The sequence below is a fragment of the Scheffersomyces xylosifermentans genome (assembly GCF_036884685.1).
Source record: "Scheffersomyces xylosifermentans strain CBS 12540 chromosome Unknown RJT20scaffold_2, whole genome shotgun sequence".
In the NCBI taxonomy this organism is placed as follows: Eukaryota; Fungi; Ascomycota; class Pichiomycetes; order Serinales; family Debaryomycetaceae; genus Scheffersomyces; species Scheffersomyces xylosifermentans.
The window spans coordinates 2,215,982-2,235,353 of NW_027042940.1; the positions used below are offsets into that span (position 1 = coordinate 2,215,982).

General features: G+C 41.9%; 6 protein-coding genes across 6 annotated transcripts; 4 read left to right on the forward strand and 2 right to left on the reverse strand. All coding sequences in view use genetic code 12, as the record gives it.

The window, feature by feature from the left end:
- Positions 1–65: 65 nt before the first annotated feature.
- On the reverse strand, positions 66–1,775 carry RJT20DRAFT_2825 (arginine permease; the record flags this gene model as incomplete). The annotated part of the gene is made up of 1 exon (XM_064919516.1): positions 66–1,775. The coding sequence occupies one exon, from the start codon at positions 1,773–1,775 to the stop codon at positions 66–68; it is 1,710 nt and encodes a 569-aa protein (XP_064776354.1).
- Positions 1,776–5,087: 3,312 nt separating this feature from the next.
- On the forward strand, positions 5,088–7,960 carry TOP1 (DNA topoisomerase 1). Its single transcript, XM_064916719.1, has one exon. The coding sequence runs from the start codon at positions 5,502–5,504 to the stop codon at positions 7,893–7,895; it is 2,394 nt and encodes a 797-aa protein (XP_064776355.1). The 5' UTR covers positions 5,088–5,501; the 3' UTR covers positions 7,896–7,960.
- A 1,194-nt stretch (positions 7,961–9,154) lies between these two features.
- On the forward strand, positions 9,155–10,282 carry RJT20DRAFT_133729 (pheromone-regulated protein; the record flags this gene model as incomplete). The annotated part of the gene is made up of 1 exon (XM_064918244.1): positions 9,155–10,282. One exon carries the CDS (start codon positions 9,155–9,157, stop codon positions 10,280–10,282), a length of 1,128 nt encoding a protein of 375 aa, XP_064776356.1.
- An 823-nt stretch (positions 10,283–11,105) lies between these two features.
- RJT20DRAFT_30635 (uncharacterized protein) lies at positions 11,106–12,035 on the forward strand. The gene has a single exon (XM_064919631.1). The coding sequence runs from the start codon at positions 11,294–11,296 to the stop codon at positions 12,008–12,010; it is 717 nt and encodes a 238-aa protein (XP_064776357.1). The 5' UTR covers positions 11,106–11,293; the 3' UTR covers positions 12,011–12,035.
- A 1,231-nt stretch (positions 12,036–13,266) lies between these two features.
- RJT20DRAFT_126289 (uncharacterized protein) lies at positions 13,267–14,023 on the reverse strand. Its single transcript, XM_064916720.1, has one exon. It carries the CDS (start codon positions 13,853–13,855, stop codon positions 13,421–13,423), a length of 435 nt encoding a protein of 144 aa, XP_064776358.1. The 5' UTR covers positions 13,856–14,023; the 3' UTR covers positions 13,267–13,420.
- Positions 14,024–16,315: 2,292 nt separating this feature from the next.
- Positions 16,316–19,000, forward strand: RJT20DRAFT_133733 (uncharacterized protein; the record flags this gene model as incomplete). The annotated part of the gene is made up of 1 exon (XM_064918245.1): positions 16,316–19,000. The coding sequence occupies one exon, from the start codon at positions 16,316–16,318 to the stop codon at positions 18,998–19,000; it is 2,685 nt and encodes an 894-aa protein (XP_064776359.1).
- Positions 19,001–19,372: the final 372 nt, after the last annotated feature.

A 19,372-nucleotide genomic window follows, 5' to 3' on the forward strand; every position in this document is an offset into this window, starting at 1 on the left:
CGAAGTGAAGGAATGAAACAATGACAATGACAATGATATGATTATGAGAATGGAATCATACGGGCTTAACCAACCAAGTTCCAGAACTTTTCCCAGAGGTTGGTTGGTTCATTCTCTTCGAATTCCATCTCGTCAATCTCTCTGACACCAGAGTCGATGTCACATTCGTCCAATGGGATGAAAAAGGATCTGAGAGTGAAGGAGTCCTTACCGTTAAAGAGGAAGTGGAAGAAAATGTAACTGACCACGAAAAGAATAACGGAAATGTAAGCAACAAAGAAGTCAGTTGCAGTGAAGTCAAAGAAAACACTGAAACCTTGAATGAAGACCAAAATGAAGATGGTGATACAAGCATAGTAGGCGTTGACTGGACAGAATCTTGCCTTGAATGGCAAGGAGTCTCTGCTAATGTTTCTGGACTTCAAGATGTTCATGAATCTGATGTGTGTGAAAGAAATCCATCCCCAGGCAATTAAACCGGAGGTGGCGGTGATGTTCAATAACCAGTTGAAAGCATTGTTACCTTGGTCAGAAGTGGCCAAGAAACCCAATGAACCGAAAGCAGCTGTAAAGATAACAGCTACCCATGGGACACCTTGCTTGGTGGTTCTCTTGAAGAACTTTGGTGCAACGCCAGACTGGGCAAGACCGTACAAGATACGGGAACCACAGTAGACGTTAGAGTTACCGGCCGAGATGATTGTAATCAAGATAACGGCGTTGTAAAGATCTGGCAAACCCTTTGTTCCACAGTTTTGGATTGCAACGATGAAAGGAGACGAAGCGGTGTAACTGCCATTAGCAGATAAACCAGGGTCGTTGAATGGAACCAACAATCCAATGAAGAACATACAAAGGACGTAGAAGATCAAGATTCTGAATAAGACCTTTCTAATGGCTGAAGGAACGGTCTTTCTTGGGTTACTACTCTCACCGGCAGAGATACCGACTAATTCGGTACCTTGGAAGGTGAAAGCAGCGTTGATCAAAGAAGCCAACCAACCCAAGAATCTAGCAGTGTTCTTGTTCTCTACTAAATAACCTGGACCCCATGGACCTGGGTTTCTCCAGTATCTGAAACCAATTGGACCGGTCTTTCCAGCACCACAAACCATGATGAAAGCGTAGATCAACCACATGAAAACGAAGAACACTTTCATGAAAGCAATCCAGAACTCAACCTCACCGTAGTACTTAACAGGGAAGAGGTTGAACACAGTCAAGATGACGAAGAAGATAGCAATCCAGGCAGCAAGAGGAACAGCGTCGGTCCATTTTTGAATAATTTGTCCTACAACAGACAATTCCAAGGCATAGGTGATGGCCCAGGAGAACCAGTAGTTCCAACCGTTAGCGGCACCCAATGCTGGAGAACACCATCTGGTCACGAATTGGGTGAAAGAACCAGAAACTGGGATCAAGGTGGCCATTTCTCCCAAGGACTGGGTAACGGAGAAGGCCAAGGTGGTCATGAACAAGAATGAGATAAGAGAGGACACTGGGCCAGCATGGGCAAGAGTGTTACCGGTGGAAATGAAAAGTCCAGTACCGATAGTACCTCCGATAGCGATCATAGAGATCTGTCTTGACTTAAGACTTCTCTTGATCTCAGTGTAGCCCTCTTCATTCTCCTTTTCATTCTCAATGAACGAGTCGTTGTCCAAGTACTCGACTTGCTTATGCTTTTCTGGGTCTTGCAACTTCTTGGAGTTGGCAGAAGAGCTTTCTTGAGTGTTCCACTCGGTGGAAGAGGCTCCAGTAGTTTCCAAAGGCATTGGTTATGTTACTTCGATGGAATTGGTAACCTTGAGAAAGAAAAGATGAAGAGTTACTAAACCAACAACTAATACCCACGGCTTCAACTTAACTTCTGGAGGGGGACATCACCGATTTATATATGAATGAGTCCTGACATTTCCCCTGGGGCATATACCCTCCACTATCTCCAGACAATGAAAAAAATACCCAATTTTTACACGATAGGCGGGTATTCAAGATGGAATTGTGGCCAATATACAGACAAGCATGAAATACCAGTGAGTAATTGCAGCAAGTAGTCTAGGACAGGAAATATTTATTGGTACATGTATATAATATGACATTGTATCATACCGAAATTAATGCAGCTGCGCCAAATCAAGCCATGAAGACCCCCGTAATTTTTCATTATCGGGGATTTCTTTTTCTGGGTGAATGCCGAAAAATATCTGGCAGCGATTGCTGCTGAGTCAAACAAACGAGTCTTTTGATAGGTTTGTGCCCAGCTGTATCGGGCAGCATATGTAGATCTTCTGGAGGTAGCCGGTTTTCGGTTGCAATTTCACAGTTTTCCAGTGCTCATTCCAAGCAATTTGCCACGGGGACGAGAAAAATTGACCAATCGTTATCTCACCAAAGCCCTCTAATCTCCACCAGTACTGCCATTGGCTTTCCTCCGATGTTGTAGCTTGTTTTCCTCCTCTCCTTATCTAGCACCCAAACACTCCTGTCACTCGTTACCACTAGTCCTCTTCTCTACTTAACCTCTCATATAGGGACGGCCCTCGCAGTGAAGTATTTTTTGGGCATGCGTGAAAGGCATCTCATCGCGAAATATTTAAATTTCTTTTGGGCGTTTGGAAGAAGCGCCGTTTCCAGGGTGCGGAATGCCTAATGAAAAACTACGAGGTTGCAAGTGATCGCCTCGTAGGCAACTGGATGTTGCTAGCGACGCCGAATCGTCGTCTGAAATGTTACGGTAGAGTGTTCAACGGCTAAAAACGCCGAGACACGGAAAAGAAAAGGGAATAGTATCACCAGAGCTTATTCTTCTTGGGGAGTAGGATTTCGTCGACAATTGCACTTAGGGGCCAAATGTTAAATTTAAAACCTGATCTTTAGGCACATATCTACAGCTAGGGGGATTATCTAAAGATAAGCATAAGGTACGAAGTGTATTTGTGGGGTTGATACTTTGGTTGAAGAGAACTACTCCGCTGCAGCTAATTGCGCTGTCATGGCCAAAGTTAACAATGAAATACTATCCCTTGGTCTCTTACAGACTCCTCCACATCTCCTCAGTAGAGCACACACGGAGAAGTCAATTAACACTCGCCTTTGAGGCAGTTTAAGAACTTTGCAATACTTTATTATTTCATAACTGCATGATTTACTGCCAATAAAACTTTTCTCATCTACCTAATTAAAAGATAAGGTCACATTTGCAAGAGGCTAAACAAGTAGTGACGGCACTTTTCTTTTTTGCCTTTGTATACGCATACCCTTTAAAGGTTCGGTTCGGGTACGTACATCCTACCTCCATGCCGCCATACATAGAAGGCGGTTTTAAGCAAGGCATTTCACTAATATCAATGAAATTGGTTGTATATAGATGTCGATGATTGCCAAGTTTCTACAGCAGAAGAAAGTAATTTCCGTGACGTCTTCACCTCGGTGTAGGCACTGTAAATCACTCGTTAATTGAGTTGGACGCCTTTACTACAAGCCAGCCGTATCCATGATGATGAAGATAAATCCGAAATTAGAGAGATATACGAAGGGTAGAATTTAAAGTTTGTGATGACTCTTTTCATCGGGGTATTTCTGTAGAAGAAGATCTGATGATGTGGAAAGCCATGAATTTGTCACAGAGCAAACACGAGATGGTTCTTCCAGTCTAGACAACGATGCCTCGCAATTTTGCTAAGCCCAATAATTGGGACTTCATTGCATAAAAAAGAGTCTTGGGGCACTCCTCGAATCAACTCCTTGAATATGATAATTCCGTGATAAAATACCGTAATAAGCTTCATTTGTAGATTTATATCACCAGTTGACATGGCTAGTAAGTACCAGAATCTTTTGAAGAATGTATACGCTCCTGATGTTGCTGGTTGTTACTACAACTGGCAGGGACTCCTGGTGTATGAGCATATGTATTTATTACATGTGATTGGCCCATCTTTATGGAACTGCCCCTACATTTTTGTTTCTTCGCTTAATTCCCTTTTTGCTTTTAAATACCATTTAATCGGACTAAGGCCTAAGAGTAAAACACTAAATCATCCTGAGCCCATAATAACTCTAAACTGCGTAAAAGAAAATTCCAACAATAAAGGAGCTTATTGTCTTTTCGCAATCTTCTATCCAAATCTACTAAAATACAAAAATTAATACGATTTCGCAGCTTTCTTGATAATAACAATAACAACAAACAAGAGAATTGAACCACGTCTTATTATAAAGCTTCTGCGTGGGGTAAATAATCTCAATTTATTCAAAATACATTTACCTACTCTTGCCTAAACAATATCCATCATCGTATACTGTAACTAACGAATTTACCATCCTACAGGGTTGATGCAATATTTCTTCTGTTGACACATCCAAGCCCAAGCCCCAACATATGCCAGTTTTTTAATGTCCTTTGTAGTCCAAGAAACGATACCCTTCGATTTTTCTCTGAAATTCTAATTTCGTTCTATTGTCAAACACTAAGCCGGCTTATCAGTACTTTTGCTTTTAACACATTTCGTAGTCACCTCGGTTTACCTCTAATCTCCATATTACCACATCAAAAAAAATTCTATACAACTCCAGGGCACATTTTCGAACTCTATCAGATTAACTGTCGCGTGTCTAAACGATTTTAAATCTCGTAGATGAGATTCTCCTCTAAAAAGATTGGCATAGACATGTACTGTATTTATACATTCTCCACCTCTCTCTCATCACCTACACCAGCATACACCAGAATTCTTGTGTGTCCCTATCTACCAGATCTCTTGTCAGTTCCTTTATTTACATCACAACTTTTCTGTTTACCTTACATTTTAACATTTTTAACACCCACCCCATATAAAAAAGTATACTGAACAATAAAAAACACTCAGGAAAGCATTTCTCCAAATTGAATTAAAATCTCTCTATTCTCAAGTCTCCCCAATTCTTTCCAATCTTCTCAAATATCCATAACTCTTCATTTCATCACTCATCATCACTAATCATCTCTTCTCCTCCTCCTCCTCTTCCCTCCTCTTCCCTTCTCTTCCCTTCTCCATATACGTGTTACCGTAGTAAGCCATCTCATAAACCAGTGCCGCAGTACAAAATCCCGGCTTCCACCAGGATTTTTTTGTATACCGAAAATTCGTTGAATTCACCCGATCAGTTCTTCTTGGACTACTAGAAAACGACGGTGTTAACGTCTTCTTTCTGAGTAACCAGAGCCAATTCCCTCGATATTCGTCCCGTTGACAGCGCTTAGTTGTCTTGGAGCCTCCAAAACTGGCCTTTTGTTCTCAATTTCACTTCCAAAGCGCTTCTTATCGACACCTCGGAGTTATCACGGTACAATCCCAGGAATCTTCATCTGTAAAACGACACAACGAGTTCCAAAAACGTCTGGTTTGTCCATTAAGAAGTATTATCTGTTCTCATCACCTCCAGAGTATCCAACCATACCAATTTTGCAACCGTCGCCAGCTTATACATCGATTCCACCTGTTTTATCCAAAAACACAATGAGCTCCTCGGAAGATGAAGTAGTTCTCACTAAAAGAGTGAAGAAAGTTCCCAAGAAAAACGGTAAAATCGCCGCTCGTTCTTCATCGAGCACGACAGCCAGCGAAAATGATGATGATCTTCCATTGTCGCAGAGAAACGGCCATGCCAAGTCAAAGGACACATCTGTAGATGATGACGAAGATAGCGTCATGTCAACCATATCAAAGAAGAAGAGAAAGAACGAAAATGGTTCAACTGCTGTCAAGAAGCAGAAAACTGTAAAGGATGAGCCAGTATCGCCCAAGCAGAAGTCGACCAAAGCTAGCACAACGCCTAAAGTCACTAAACCTAAGGCCGAAACGAAACCTAAAATGGCCGTCAAGAAGGAAACAAAGCCAACTACCAAAAAGGAGAAAAAGCCCAAAGAAATCAAAGAGGAAACACCACTAGCTTCTCAGAATAATGAAGGAAATGAAGAGGAAGAAGAAGAAGGTTACAAATGGTGGGAAGCAGAGGACTTGGACGGAGAGCAGAAATGGGAATCTCTTGTACATAATGGTGTTCTTTTCCCTCCTGAATACGAACCTCTTCCAAGCTATGTAAAATTATATTACGATGGTAAACCTGTCACTCTCAGTAAAGAGGCCGAAGAGGTTGCTGGATTCTATGGAGCGATGCTTGAGACTGAGCATGCAAAGAATCCTGTTTTCCAGAAGAATTTCTTCAACGATTTCCTCTCTGTCATTCGCGAGAGTAATGGAAGTGATGTGGAGATCAAGGAATTTGAAAAATTGGACTTCTCTAAAATGTATGCCTATTTTGAAAAGTTGAAAGAAGAAAAGAAACTGATGACCAAAGACGAGAAGAAGGCCATCAAAGAAGAAAAAGAACGGCTAGAAGAACCATACAAGACTTGTTTTCTTAACGGTCGTAAAGAGTTAGTTGGTAACTTCCGTATTGAACCTCCAGGTCTTTTCCGTGGAAGAGGTGCTCACCCTAAAACAGGAAAGCTTAAGCGCAGAGTTTATCCCGAAAGCGTCACACTTAACATTAGTGCTGATGCCAAAGTTCCAGAGCCACCAGCTGGTCACCAATGGGGTGAAATAAGACATGATAATACTGTTACTTGGCTTGCGATGTGGAAGGAAAATATTGCGGATTCATTCAAGTATGTTCGTTTTGCAGCTAGTTCTTCCATTAAGGGTGTTTCTGATTTCAAGAAGTTCGAGACCGCCAGGCGTTTGAAGGACCATGTTGAAGCTATCAGAAAAGATTATACAAAGTTGCTTAAAAGTGAGTTAATGCAAGAGAGACAAATGGCGACTGCCACATATCTTATTGATGTTTTCGCCTTAAGAGCTGGTGGTGAAAAGGGAGATGATGAAGCGGACACAGTTGGATGTTGTTCATTACGTTTTGAGCATATTACTCTCAAGCCACCAAATAAGGTGATTTTCGATTTCTTGGGTAAGGATTCTATCCGTTTCTACCAAGAGGTCGAGGTGGACAAACAGGTCTTCAAGAATTTACGAATTTTCAAAAAATCACCAAAGCAGCCAGGAGATGACTTATTCGATAGAATAAATCCATCGTTATTGAACAAGCACTTACAAAACTATATGAAGGGATTAACGGCGAAAGTCTTCCGTACTTACAATGCTTCCAAGACCATGCAAGATCAATTGAATTTGATCAAAAACGAAGGTACCGTAGCGGAGAAAGTTGTCAAGTTCAATGCTGCCAATAGAACTGTTGCCATCTTGTGTAATCACCAGCGTACGGTCAGTAAGAGTCATGGTAACACAGTTCAGAAAATTAACGACAAATTAAAGGAGTTGGTATGGCAGAAGATCCGTTTGAAGAGAATGATACTTGAGTTAGAGCCGAAGCTTTTGAAGAAAGACAAGGAGTACTTCAGTGAAATAAATGATCTTGCAAAGGAGGACGAAGAACATATTCATCATTCAATAATCCAAAGACAGACACAGCAGGTATTAAAGAAGATGCAGAGGGATAACGAAAAGCTCCAATTAGAGAAACAGGAGTTATTGACAGAAGAATCCGACTCAATCAAGGAGAAATTGGAAAAAATCCAAGAGTTGAAGGAGGAATATGATGAAGAATTAAGGACCGGAAAGACTGTTGTCAAGAAGGGATCTACAGTAGAGAAATTGAAGCAACAAATCGAGACAATCGAAAACAGAATAGTTACCACCACGCTTCAATTAAAAGACAAAGAAGACAACTCCGAGGTGTCATTGGGTACGTCAAAGTTGAATTATATCGATCCTCGATTGACGGTAATGTTCTCCAAGAAGTTCGATGTACCAATCGAAAAGCTTTTCACCAAGACTCTCCGTGATAAGTTCAAGTGGGCCATTGAGTCTGCTGACGAAAACTGGAGTTTCTAGTATGAATATGTATATACGGAGTTAAACCATCTTGCTAGAATATTGTATTAAATAATTGTTTAAAACTTGCAATTGTAGACAGTGATATAGTTTTGGACACCAAAACAACAGGTCCATGCGAGGATTGACAGTATCATTGATGATTCTAACCAACTCTACACAACAACTACGACAACTGACAGATTAAGATATTTTCGAGGTGCATTTGTACTGTTGCAACGGTGAAACTTCCGCATTGGAAAGCATTCAAACATAAACATACAAAAAAAAAGAAAATAAACAGAAATAGGTTAAGATCTACTGACATGGCGCCCCCATGTGCCATTCAGTGGGCTCCATAATGACGCGCAGACACACCAGCTCACCTCGAAGCTCAATTAATAGCATCTGTGGCCCCCATCCTCTTACCTCAAACCATTCCAGCTGGCACCATCTTTTCCAGGTAAACAAACAAACAGGCTGTCGATCCCCTCCATTACCAGCATTTTGCACCTATTTCATTCAAGTTTCTCACGTGACAATCCCCTTCTATTCGTTTTAAGGTTTGTTATTTTTTCAGGCCGACAGTTGTCGCGTCTGCAAAAAATATTTTTTGCACCTTTGACTCTTTAGGACGTGTATTTATATATAACACGTCTTTTAGAGGCACGGATTTTGCATCAAAATCGACTCCTTGCATTTTTGTGGCTGGAGAAGCCAGGGAGAGATTCTTGGGAAGGATGAGATGGATGGGGCAGCCTTGAGTAGATAGAAGCAGAGATGAGAGAGTTTTAAGATCTGGGTTGGTGGTGTGGTGCGTAGAGTCCTGAGGGCCCCTCGCGATGAAAACACATACACTGTATTTACATGAATTCACTACAGTTTCATCGATTAGCTACCAATGAAGCTCTTCTAGAAGTCCAATGGTATCTATAAATCGCTGCAGTATTCCAACTGGATATCAATCCTCCGATTCATGTTATGCACAAATCCGAGAAGAATGAATTGAGAAAACGCAAAATGCGTAATATTTTACATCAATGGAACAAAGTTTAGTCTCTAATTTCAGTTTGCATCTATCGATATGGTGCCGAAGTATTGGGTATTATTATTGCAATATTATTTATATTTATATATATGGTGGATGCCTGTCTCGCTTGAGAATTATTCCTTTCTTTCTTCAAGCCACTATCTCTCTTTTATTAGTACTTCACTCTTTACAAGTCGTTGTCTTTCCGACAAGAACTCCTTCATTGCATCCCACAACTCAACCTACGAATATGAGATTAGCCATAATATTTCTATCTCTCATGGTCACCACGTTTGCTGATGAAGTACCAATTCAAACGGCAGCAGATAGACACCATCACCATCACAATCATCACAATGACCAACAGCAAATCTTGAATAATGGGATTGCAAAACCAACTACATTGACCAGCACCATTGCTGGTCCGTCCGTCACTGGACAAATCACTACCATATTAGAAAAGAGGGCCAACAATATGCCAGCGTTGCCCACATTGACAACCCACACTACTTCATACAGTTACCAAATTGATATTCCAATTGGCGACAAGAACTCTTCTCCCAACTACAAGACGAACCCTTACATTTACAGTTCCAAATTGCCAGAGGGATTAGTTTTTATCGTTGTTGGAAGTATCATTGCATTCATGTTACTTCTGTTTATCAGTTATAGAATCATTTCGTCAGTCCTTTCAAACCGTAGAGCAAAGACAGACAAAGAAGTGTACTACCATAACTTCAACGGTGGGTTCGGTCTCTTTGGAGGTACTAGCAGTACTAGCTCATATGGACTTACCAATACATCCAGCTCTTCTATACACGAGAAGGCATCTATACATTCCAATTCAAGCATGTATATGCTCTCCAAGCACAATTCGATTATTCAATCCCAATTTGACGACATTAGCAATTCAAGTTCCAGTCAACCTGGTAGATCTTATAGAGATACAGTGATGGGTAACAATAACAGCAGCAAGACCAATCTCAACTACAACCGTGGGTCAATGTTCATCAGTCCTGTTCTTGAAGTGATGAATGGTTACAAGAATACGTCTCAATTGGAATTGCCAATGTATCATAAGAGTTTGCTACTTCCTAATAACGGTAGTGCTCTTTCGTTGTTGGACCCTTCCACTCCAACCAATGATTCCGTGACCAACAACGACTCGGTCACTTACGATCCTATCGAAGGAGGAGAGAAATTCAACTTATTACAGTCGTTTGCAAACAGTGACATTGAGCTGAACATTGATCTGGTTAACAATAAATACCCACAGCATCTCCCACAACAACGTCAACACAAACCATTGTTGAGTAGACCTCCAAGTCAATATCTTGAAGACATATTGAATGGCGATTCATACTTATCCGAAAGTTAGCCAGGAAGAGTTGGTGGCCTTTGCCCAATTGATATTTAAAATTGTAATACATATTACCCCTTAATAGACTTCGGTGTTTTTATAGATTGAATACCATGAACCATACGAATATTTTGCAAACTTGTAGAGTAAGAGAACATTTTGCTGCCATAGTACATATCGTCTGTGTCTCATTGGCATGTTACAGGCTTCAACCTTACCAAGGCCTTAAGCAAGGCTCATCAATGAACATGGAAAAGGCTGTTATTCCAATTTACAATTGTACATCATCTACCACCAAATACAACCCACTATATTAAAAGTTTAAGCTAACATACCATCAGCATAAGCTGATTCTCTCATATCAGCATTGTCGTGGAAGACTCCTCCATCACCTCAATCACAACAACTGGCCACTTTTGCATCCATTGCTGCATCTACGACGACTCTCGTTTCCATCACCTAAACATTGCCTGCACTTCTACTACCGCATGCATCCTCCCATTCGTTGTACCACGAAACCTGTCATTCATCCCAGTGTTGATACCTTCCGGCACAGACAATGCCCCGATGGATGCTGTACACTGTACATAATAACCATTCCACGCAGTCACTGTACACAATACACAATACACGTTAACCAGCACACACAGTAAATCCTCAGTCTTTGTCTTCCATGGCGGTTCCCCACATTAGAGATCATGTGATAAGTTGTCCTGTGGGCTTCCGTCCCTCAGTAAGCCTCTGTCTCACTCTCTCACTTTCTTGTATGTGTTCCCTCTCTTGTCTCTTGTATGTAGCCAGAGTTAATCTATCTAATCACTCGCTTCCTGGTGTCTTGCACGTAATTCGCTGGATCCTCCATCGGGGCTGCCTGACGTATTTCATTTATTTGAACGAAAGTAGGGACTGGTAATTAGATTTGATAGTAGTAGGTATTCTGTATTTCGATTGTTTTCTGGTTCCGTTGTCACTGTAATAGTCAATTGAATTTGGATATCTTCAATAATACACCGACGTCACCGCCAAGCCATGCTCAAACATTCTGTTATCAAGCAATCGTTGCTCGTTTCGTCGAGACTCTCCTCCAGAGCTATGCACCAGTCGGTCATCGCCAGAGCCAAGGGCGACACATCCACAATCGATTCGTTCAGATTGCCTTCCCAGACTTCCATAAACGAATGGGAGTTCAAGTACGACTTCATTCCAAAGACCGCCGAGCCTAAGGTGCCTCCCATCTCCAAGGAAGCCGTGAAGCAAGACATTGCCCAAGAGATGGCAAAGAGAGTTGAGGCCGAATTGTTCACCAAAGAGAGTAACTCTTCCATCAAGGTTGAAGCCAACAGTGCTACCGTGTTCCATGGAGGTGAATCCGTTGCTGATGAACCCGAATTCCTTCACGACAGAGGCAGCAAGCCAGTAGATAGCTCTACCCCCGCTTCTTCCAGTGATCCTGTCAAGCCTGCCAACAGAGACAAATACATCCAATCGTCTGTTAACCCAGACATCAACGACAGCGAAGTGGTCAATTTAAGTGAAAACGAGGTGGATCACAAGGTCACCCCTGTTGATAAGCAGACTCCAATTGTAGAGGACATTGAACATGACAATCTTGAAAATCAATCTACCATTCACCAAGAACCAAAGAAGGAGGGTTCTGGTGGTTATGGAGTACCATTGCTCGTATTGTTAGGTGGTGGTGGAGCTGGCTACTACTACTTCTCTTCGTCTTCTTCCGAGAAGAAATAAGAACTTCATTGAGATGGTTCCTCTTAAACATTAGATAGTGACATAATCTGTTACCTTGGAGCATGATAAAAACGTGCAATATACGAATTGTTATAGAACGAAAGGAGTAGATTGGTAGGGAGTAGATTGATATATTGTAGAGTAATATATTGTAGAGTAATAGATGGTACATTAAAGATTGGTAGTAGTAGATTGAGTAGATTAATAGATTGAATTTAGCATATTGAGCACATTACGCACATTAAGCACATTAAGCACATTAAGCACATTAAGCACATTAAGCACATTGGTAACACCCAGGAGAGTAGATTAAATTGACTTTTGTAGATCAAATCTCTAGAGATTACACCAGTTTAAATGCATTTAAAGTACGAGAGTTGATCTCATGGTTGGGTGGTACATCTTTTCTTGTGGTAGTGATATACGATAAACCAATCATATTACCAAGTATGTCTTGAAACAGTATCCTTCCAACCTTCCACTGCTATCTAACACTACTATAGCCATTGACATTGACTTGGTCATTTCCTATCTCAATGGATGTGTACAACCCTTGTGGATCTAGACTCACACTCACTATTTGAACCCATTCTCACACATCCATTATTTTCCACTTGATGTATTATGTGCTAATTATTATTATTGATTGATAATGGTGCAGCAAGCACAGCCGGTGCAGCTGGTGTGACTTGGTTCCTTCTTTTTTATACATGAGAGTGTGTGTATACATTTGAATCTTTTGTTTCGCTGTGACTGTATAGTTGTAATTGGTTGTGCTTAACACATCGAAGTGTTGATAATGTCTTTGTATATCACTTTTTGCAGCACGCATTTGCAGCATCCATAGAATATCAAGCATCCACAGAATATCATTTATGTTTTTCGACTTCATTCGTCTCCAAGTTGATTGTTGATTGTTGATTGTTAAATGTCATTGGATGAGTTCTGCAATTGTTGATTATTGTATTTAGCAACGACATTTCTTCGTAATGTATCTCTCACAGCCAGAAATGGATTACTTATCAGATAAGTCTGTTTTATAGGGCGATTGGGACATAAAATATAGACACCATAACCTCCGTCATTTGGCAATTCAAACATTACTGGATTCCTCCTCTGCAATAATTATCTTCCTACTCTTCAATACTTTCTTTCTCTTCACTCTACTTCTGATTCTTTGCTGATTTCTCTCCCAAAACAACATCCACTACAAAACATTTACACATTTCACTACACATTACATTACACGTCAATACAGCAACTTCTTCATTTATCACCTCAAATAAATATTTTATTACGTATTTACAAGTTTTGAATTCATTTTTATCCTTTTGGAATAAATAAATATATGCTATCCGCCTGGAAACTCAACTCCCATCACAGCAATAGGTTTTACCCAGAAGCTCGCGCTTAGTATTGACGGGAAGCTTCTTGACAGGCCTTCAACTGTTGTAAGTAGTAGTCACAGATTTGCATGTTACCACCGTTATCTTCCAAACATCTGGTGAAGTTTCTGGCGTCAGCATCACAGTGCTTGGCTTGTTCCTCGTATTGGTTGGTTTGAGCTGGAGCAGCAGCCTCCACTGGAGCTTGTGAAGAGGAGCCTCCGAACATGGAGGTGATACCAGCACCCAAAGTGTGTCCGATGGTGGAACCGACGGCAACACCAGCAGCGGTGGAAGCCATTTGTCCGAATAATCCTGGTCCTTGCGAAGCTTGTTGTTGTGGTTGAGCTGGGCGGGCTGGATGAGCAGTTGGATACGAAGAGTGAGCTGGGGCAGCAGCGGTGTGGGCGGATCTAGCTTGAGGTCTTGGGGCTGGAGCGGATCTTCTTTGTCTGGCCATTTTGTATATTTGTTCTATAAGTGATTAGCTGGTTTAGTTGGTAATACCGATCTATTTCTTACCATTGCCCCAAATGTGACTGGTCGTAATGGGCCCTCGTTCTTTTTATAGTCAATTTTTCACAGTGGCGGCGAACGTGCTAGAATATGTGGTCTATCTGCAGTATGTCAGATCACGGGTCTCCATGGTTTTGTATGACAGATGGAAGTTACAATCCGAGTATCACCGAGGGAGTTGCCCGATCGAGCAATAAGGAACCGATGAGCTTTTTGCGACAAAGCTCCGACCCGTTGCCATCGCCGCGAAGCTGCGTAACAGTAGATGAGACGAGATGGTGGACCGTGTGGCGAGTGACATGGGTGCTGGGTGCGAGTTCGGGATTGGAGTCACTGGGGAAGTGGCTGGGGTAGAAGTTATAGAAGTCTGGTTGTGGGTGTAATGGAGTGAGTGATGAATGACTGAGTGATGAGTGAGGACAATGGCGGATGGCGGATGGTGATAGGATGCGGAGACCAGTGTTATAATGTTCGGTAATTGGAGGTAGTTCTGGGGGTTGTTGTTGTAGTTATGACCTATAGTTTAATGTGTGATGTATAACGAACTTCCTAGCGTTAAGATGTTACATGAATTCAGAGTGTTCGGGGATGGCATAAAATCTTACAGAATCGAATACCGTAAAATCAATACCAATTTACTATATGGGCGCCCCCATGTATACGAAGTTGCAACATAAAACTTGAGTTATGACGTACCTTACAAAAAATGAAGTGAAAAGAGACACCTGCCGGCGAAATGTGTCACCCTAAAGAGAGGAAAACAAACGTTTTTTGCCATATTACCATAAATATACGAGGAATTTCAGTTTGGTAGTAACCAGTGCACGTTGATAGTTAGCTATGGTTTAGAGTCATTTACCGAATTTTTGTAGACCTGTTAACACTACAGCATTACTTTAATTCTACTATTACCGCTACAGGTATTACACGAGCTATTGTTGTTGGACAGACAACTCTTCACTTTTCCTTGCCTTTCTTAAAAGAACCACTCATACTCATGGGCTATTACCTTTTCGCAGCAATATAAACACCTTGAAATAATTACGAACACCCTGAAACAAATAACAAACACCTTCAAAAATAAGGGAAGAAAAAAACACACACCACCACCACCACCACCACCACCACCAACCGAATGGCCGACCAGAACAAGAACCACCACTTCTCTAAACTCTCCCTCCTTCATGTTATCACTTTCTTCAGCGTCCAACACTCCTACCACCTTGTCAATTTCCCTCTTTTCATCACGTGCTTCATCACATGCCCCATAACCCAACCTACTCACCATCACCCAACTCACCCAACTACCCAACTTAACTGATAACTGCTAATTAATCCTTATCGGGCGGTCGTGCTGCTGCCACTTTCTCCTCATTTGGCACTGTGATCTGTCAAACCAACGAGCCAATCAACACCACGAATTACTAAGGCGAACACCCAGCGATTTTGCATTCGAGTGCCAATTTTCTGTTCAATTTCTGTTCCATGTCTGTTCCAAGACTGAGTGGACTCGTTCCAATTGCATGAGCAATCACAAACGAATTTCTTACCGTGGCTAAAACAAAATTTGTTGGTGGTGGTTTCCGGTGTCTTCTGTCTTTTATCCTTTAGTGGGACGCTGCGTCAATTTCTGTGAATTTTTATTCACTCACTCACCGCCGTAATTTATTAAAACTCGTACTACCGCAGCAAGCAAAAAGGAAATTGGAAATGGAACCGTGTACTGTAGCACATTACCAGCACATTACCAGCACACTACTGCCATATTATTACCAAAACTGCCACCACCACCGCCATATGATTTTATATTTATCTTATTTTCTTTTACTTCCTTTTCTTTTCCTTTATTTTTATTTTGGTCCGTTTCACTCCCCAAAAAACCCTCTGATCTTCCTGACTCGTCGACATCGCTACACCACCTAAAAATCTCTCATTCATCCTCTTTCATTGCTACTTCATAAACCCCCTTTTTATTCCTCTCCCTACCACCATCCCCCATCCCCATACTTAAGCTCTCCCACAGAACCCTCACCCTCACCGCACTGTAAAATACTGAAACACTGAAAAACACTATAAACCCCCAGTCAACTCCACCAAATATTCGCTTTTTCTCTCCTACTAAACTTCTACCCTCCATAACATCCCTAGAAACACCCACCCGCTTTCAAACCAACTCTTTAACCCCTAAATCACCCCAATCTCCCTACCACATATCACAGCAGTTCCGGACGTCCTGAACTTTTCCCGGTACGCGCACGACCCCCTAAATCATATTAATTTTATCAATTGAACAGTGGAACAACTGTAAAAGATAGTAGAGTTCTTTCGTGTAACGCAAGCAAGGCTGGATACTTCGCGGTTAATTGCGACTCACAAACACCCAAGCTCACCCCCGAATCACACCATGGATTTTGAAGAACAATTGGAGAAAGCCGAGAAGTTGGAATCGCCCTCGTTGGTAGGATCCTCCGTAAGATCAGCAGACGACTCTCCCCACAATAACTACATTCACCCCGAAAAGTACAAGGCCATTGGCAAGGAAGAACCCGCCAAGAAGCCGTACGCATCATTGATGAATCTGAGTATTGCTGCTTCCTTAGACGATTTGATCAATGAAGGTGCTCTTTTGGGCTCAGAAGAAGACTTTGACAAGTTCTTAGATCTGGAGGGAAAACCAAAGGACGACATCAAGTACTTACCAGGAGAGAGGGCCAGTGACGAATCCGTTCCAAAGGAGAAGAAATCGGTTGAATCGAAGAAATCTGCTGAATTGGAACCAAAAGTTCACCATGAACCGGAAGCTGAACCCGAGCACGAAGATGAAGAAGAGCTCGACGACCATGAAATACCAAACAGAAAGCCAGCAGCTGATGAAGAACCTAGAACCGCTTCTAATTTCTACAAGCAAGATGATTATTCTACTCCAAACTTGTCCGAATACCAAGTTGAAAACAATATCCAAGACCATTCTGAGTTATTGTCGAATATCAAGTCCATTGATCCTCACCGTTTGCCAAACTCTGCATTCAAGAGACCTGATCCGCCAAAGCCAACTGCCAGTTACACATCATCTTCGAAGGCAGGAACTCCAATTTCTAGCTCTGGTCTCGATCACTCTCATGATAGAATTCCTCATGTCCATGGACAATTTGATGCTGTGGTTACCAATGATGGTATCCATAGTCCTTATTTCCACACGGATTCGAGATCAAGATCAATTTCCTCTGACCCTTCCAGACGTAAAGAAAGGTCGTCATCCAGATCTGCGTTCAAGCCACATTTAGCCCGTGGTGATTCCTACAAGAATACTCACGAAGTGGATCCTACGAAGTACGAATTGCCCGCGGAATTAGAAGTCAATGCTGAAGGAAAAGAAGTACCTGATGAAGACGAAGGTGATGACAGAAGAACAAGACACTCCAGACCAACTATGGGTGAATCCATTGCTATTGCCGAAGCAAAAGCACAAGAGCAAGAGGCTGGTTTGCCAAAAGATCCATCTTTAGTCACGACTGGTGATTACACTAACTTCAATGTGGATAATCCTTCCAATGAATATTCTACCTCCAACTTGTACGCCACAAGATCAATTTCTTCAACTAACTACCTTAGATCGATTTCCAGATCAAGATCAAGAGCCAGGCCTGTTGAAGAAAATGAAAAGAACGATGCAAACCCAGAAGAACTCGTAAGAGAGGGAGCATTGATAAACGAAGATCCCTACTCTACTATAGATCACTTAGATACCATGGTGGAAGAAGTATTGCATCCCAAAAGTGCCGAAGGTGCCCTGGCTGAGACCGACGGCACCGTAACCGAGGGTGAGGCAACAAAGGCTGTGGCAAAGGAAGGAGAAGACAAAGCAGTTCCAGGCACTGTTAAAGAAATTGGTGTAGTACACGAGGGAGCAGAAGGCGAGGAAAAGGAAGAAGAAACTACCCCTTTAAAGATGGCCCATTTAGATAAACTGCAAGAATCGGAGAAGTTGGAGTCCAACACTACTACCGATAAAACTGAAGGTGAAGGAGAAGAGGAAGAGACTGCTCCTTTGAAAACTTCTTCAGATAAGGTTGACAAAGAAGAAGAAGAGAAGACGGAGTTAGAGATTGTCGCCAAGAAGGAAGATGTGGACGAAGAAACGGACAGCTTAGTTAAGACCCCTTTAGACAAACTCGATAAAGAAGAGGAGAAGACAGAACCAAAGGCTGTTGCAAAGGAAGACGAGGTTGAGGAGGAGGAGGAAAAGGAGTCTGTCCCAGCGTCCGAGACAACTGCAGATGACTCAGAAAAGTCCGAGGAGAAGAAAGAATCTGAGGACGAGATCACTGAAAAAAATGATGAAGTGGAAGTAGAAGATAAGAAGAAAGACTTAAAAGAAGACGAAGGTGAAACTAAGGAGCCAATAGAAAAGCAAGAATCATCTTCAAAGGGAGGAATAGTCGCCGCAACAACGGGTTTGGTTGCAGCTACTGCGGGTTTGGTCGCTGCCAAGACTGGCCTTGTAACAGGGGATAAAAAAGATGAAGACGAAAAGGAGGCTGAAGAGGATACTTCTGAGTCCACAGAAAGCAAGGACGAAGACAAGCCAGAGTCCAAAGAAGCTGTTGAACCCAAAGAAATCGATGAAGCCGTGAAAAAGGAGGATGAAGCTGTGGATGCGAAGGATTTTGGTGATCTGACTACAAAGGAGGTCAAGGCTGATGTTGAAGAACCAAAAACAAAGGAAGTAGTTCCTGAGACTAAGAAGTCGGATGTCGACGATGATTTAGATGATTTGGATATTTCTCCTGAAGAGCTTCGTAAGCACTTGGAATCTCAGCCCATCTACATTTACACGTCATTGGCCGGTGGTATGATGATTATGCAAAGAACAAACAGGTTGGTAACCATTTTGCAAGCCAATGGCATCAAATTCGAATACCGTGACTTGGGTACGGACGAGAACGCCAAGAAGCTCTGGAAGAGACAAGCCGAAGGTAAGACATTGCCTGGTATTGTCAGAGGAGATGACTTCATGGGTAACTGGGAGAAGATCAACGACGTCAATGAAGAGTACAAGCTTAGGGAACTTCTCTATGAGACCTTGTAAATTCCTCGGAAGTGATGTTTCTCTATAGGCTTCAATTTTGCAACCTTCACTGCAATGTGGATCGACACAAAGAACAGAGCCTTCAATTCCTGCTGAATTCCATAATTTGCTAGATGACTGCTTTTCACCTTCGCAGCAACTATTATTATTATATTATTTTATTACTATTCCATAGATCCAGTATCTAGTTAAATAGCTTACCTTTCCGTGGTAAATATACCAACTTTTGAGCACAACACTAGTTTTGCATCACTACAAGATATATCTAGCAGATTTCTTCAGCTTTTACTCGTGGAATTGTCCAACGTCTCTTCGTTCCTGCCTTCACCAATACTATTATGATGCTATTCTTATCATGTCGAGCCTTTCTGG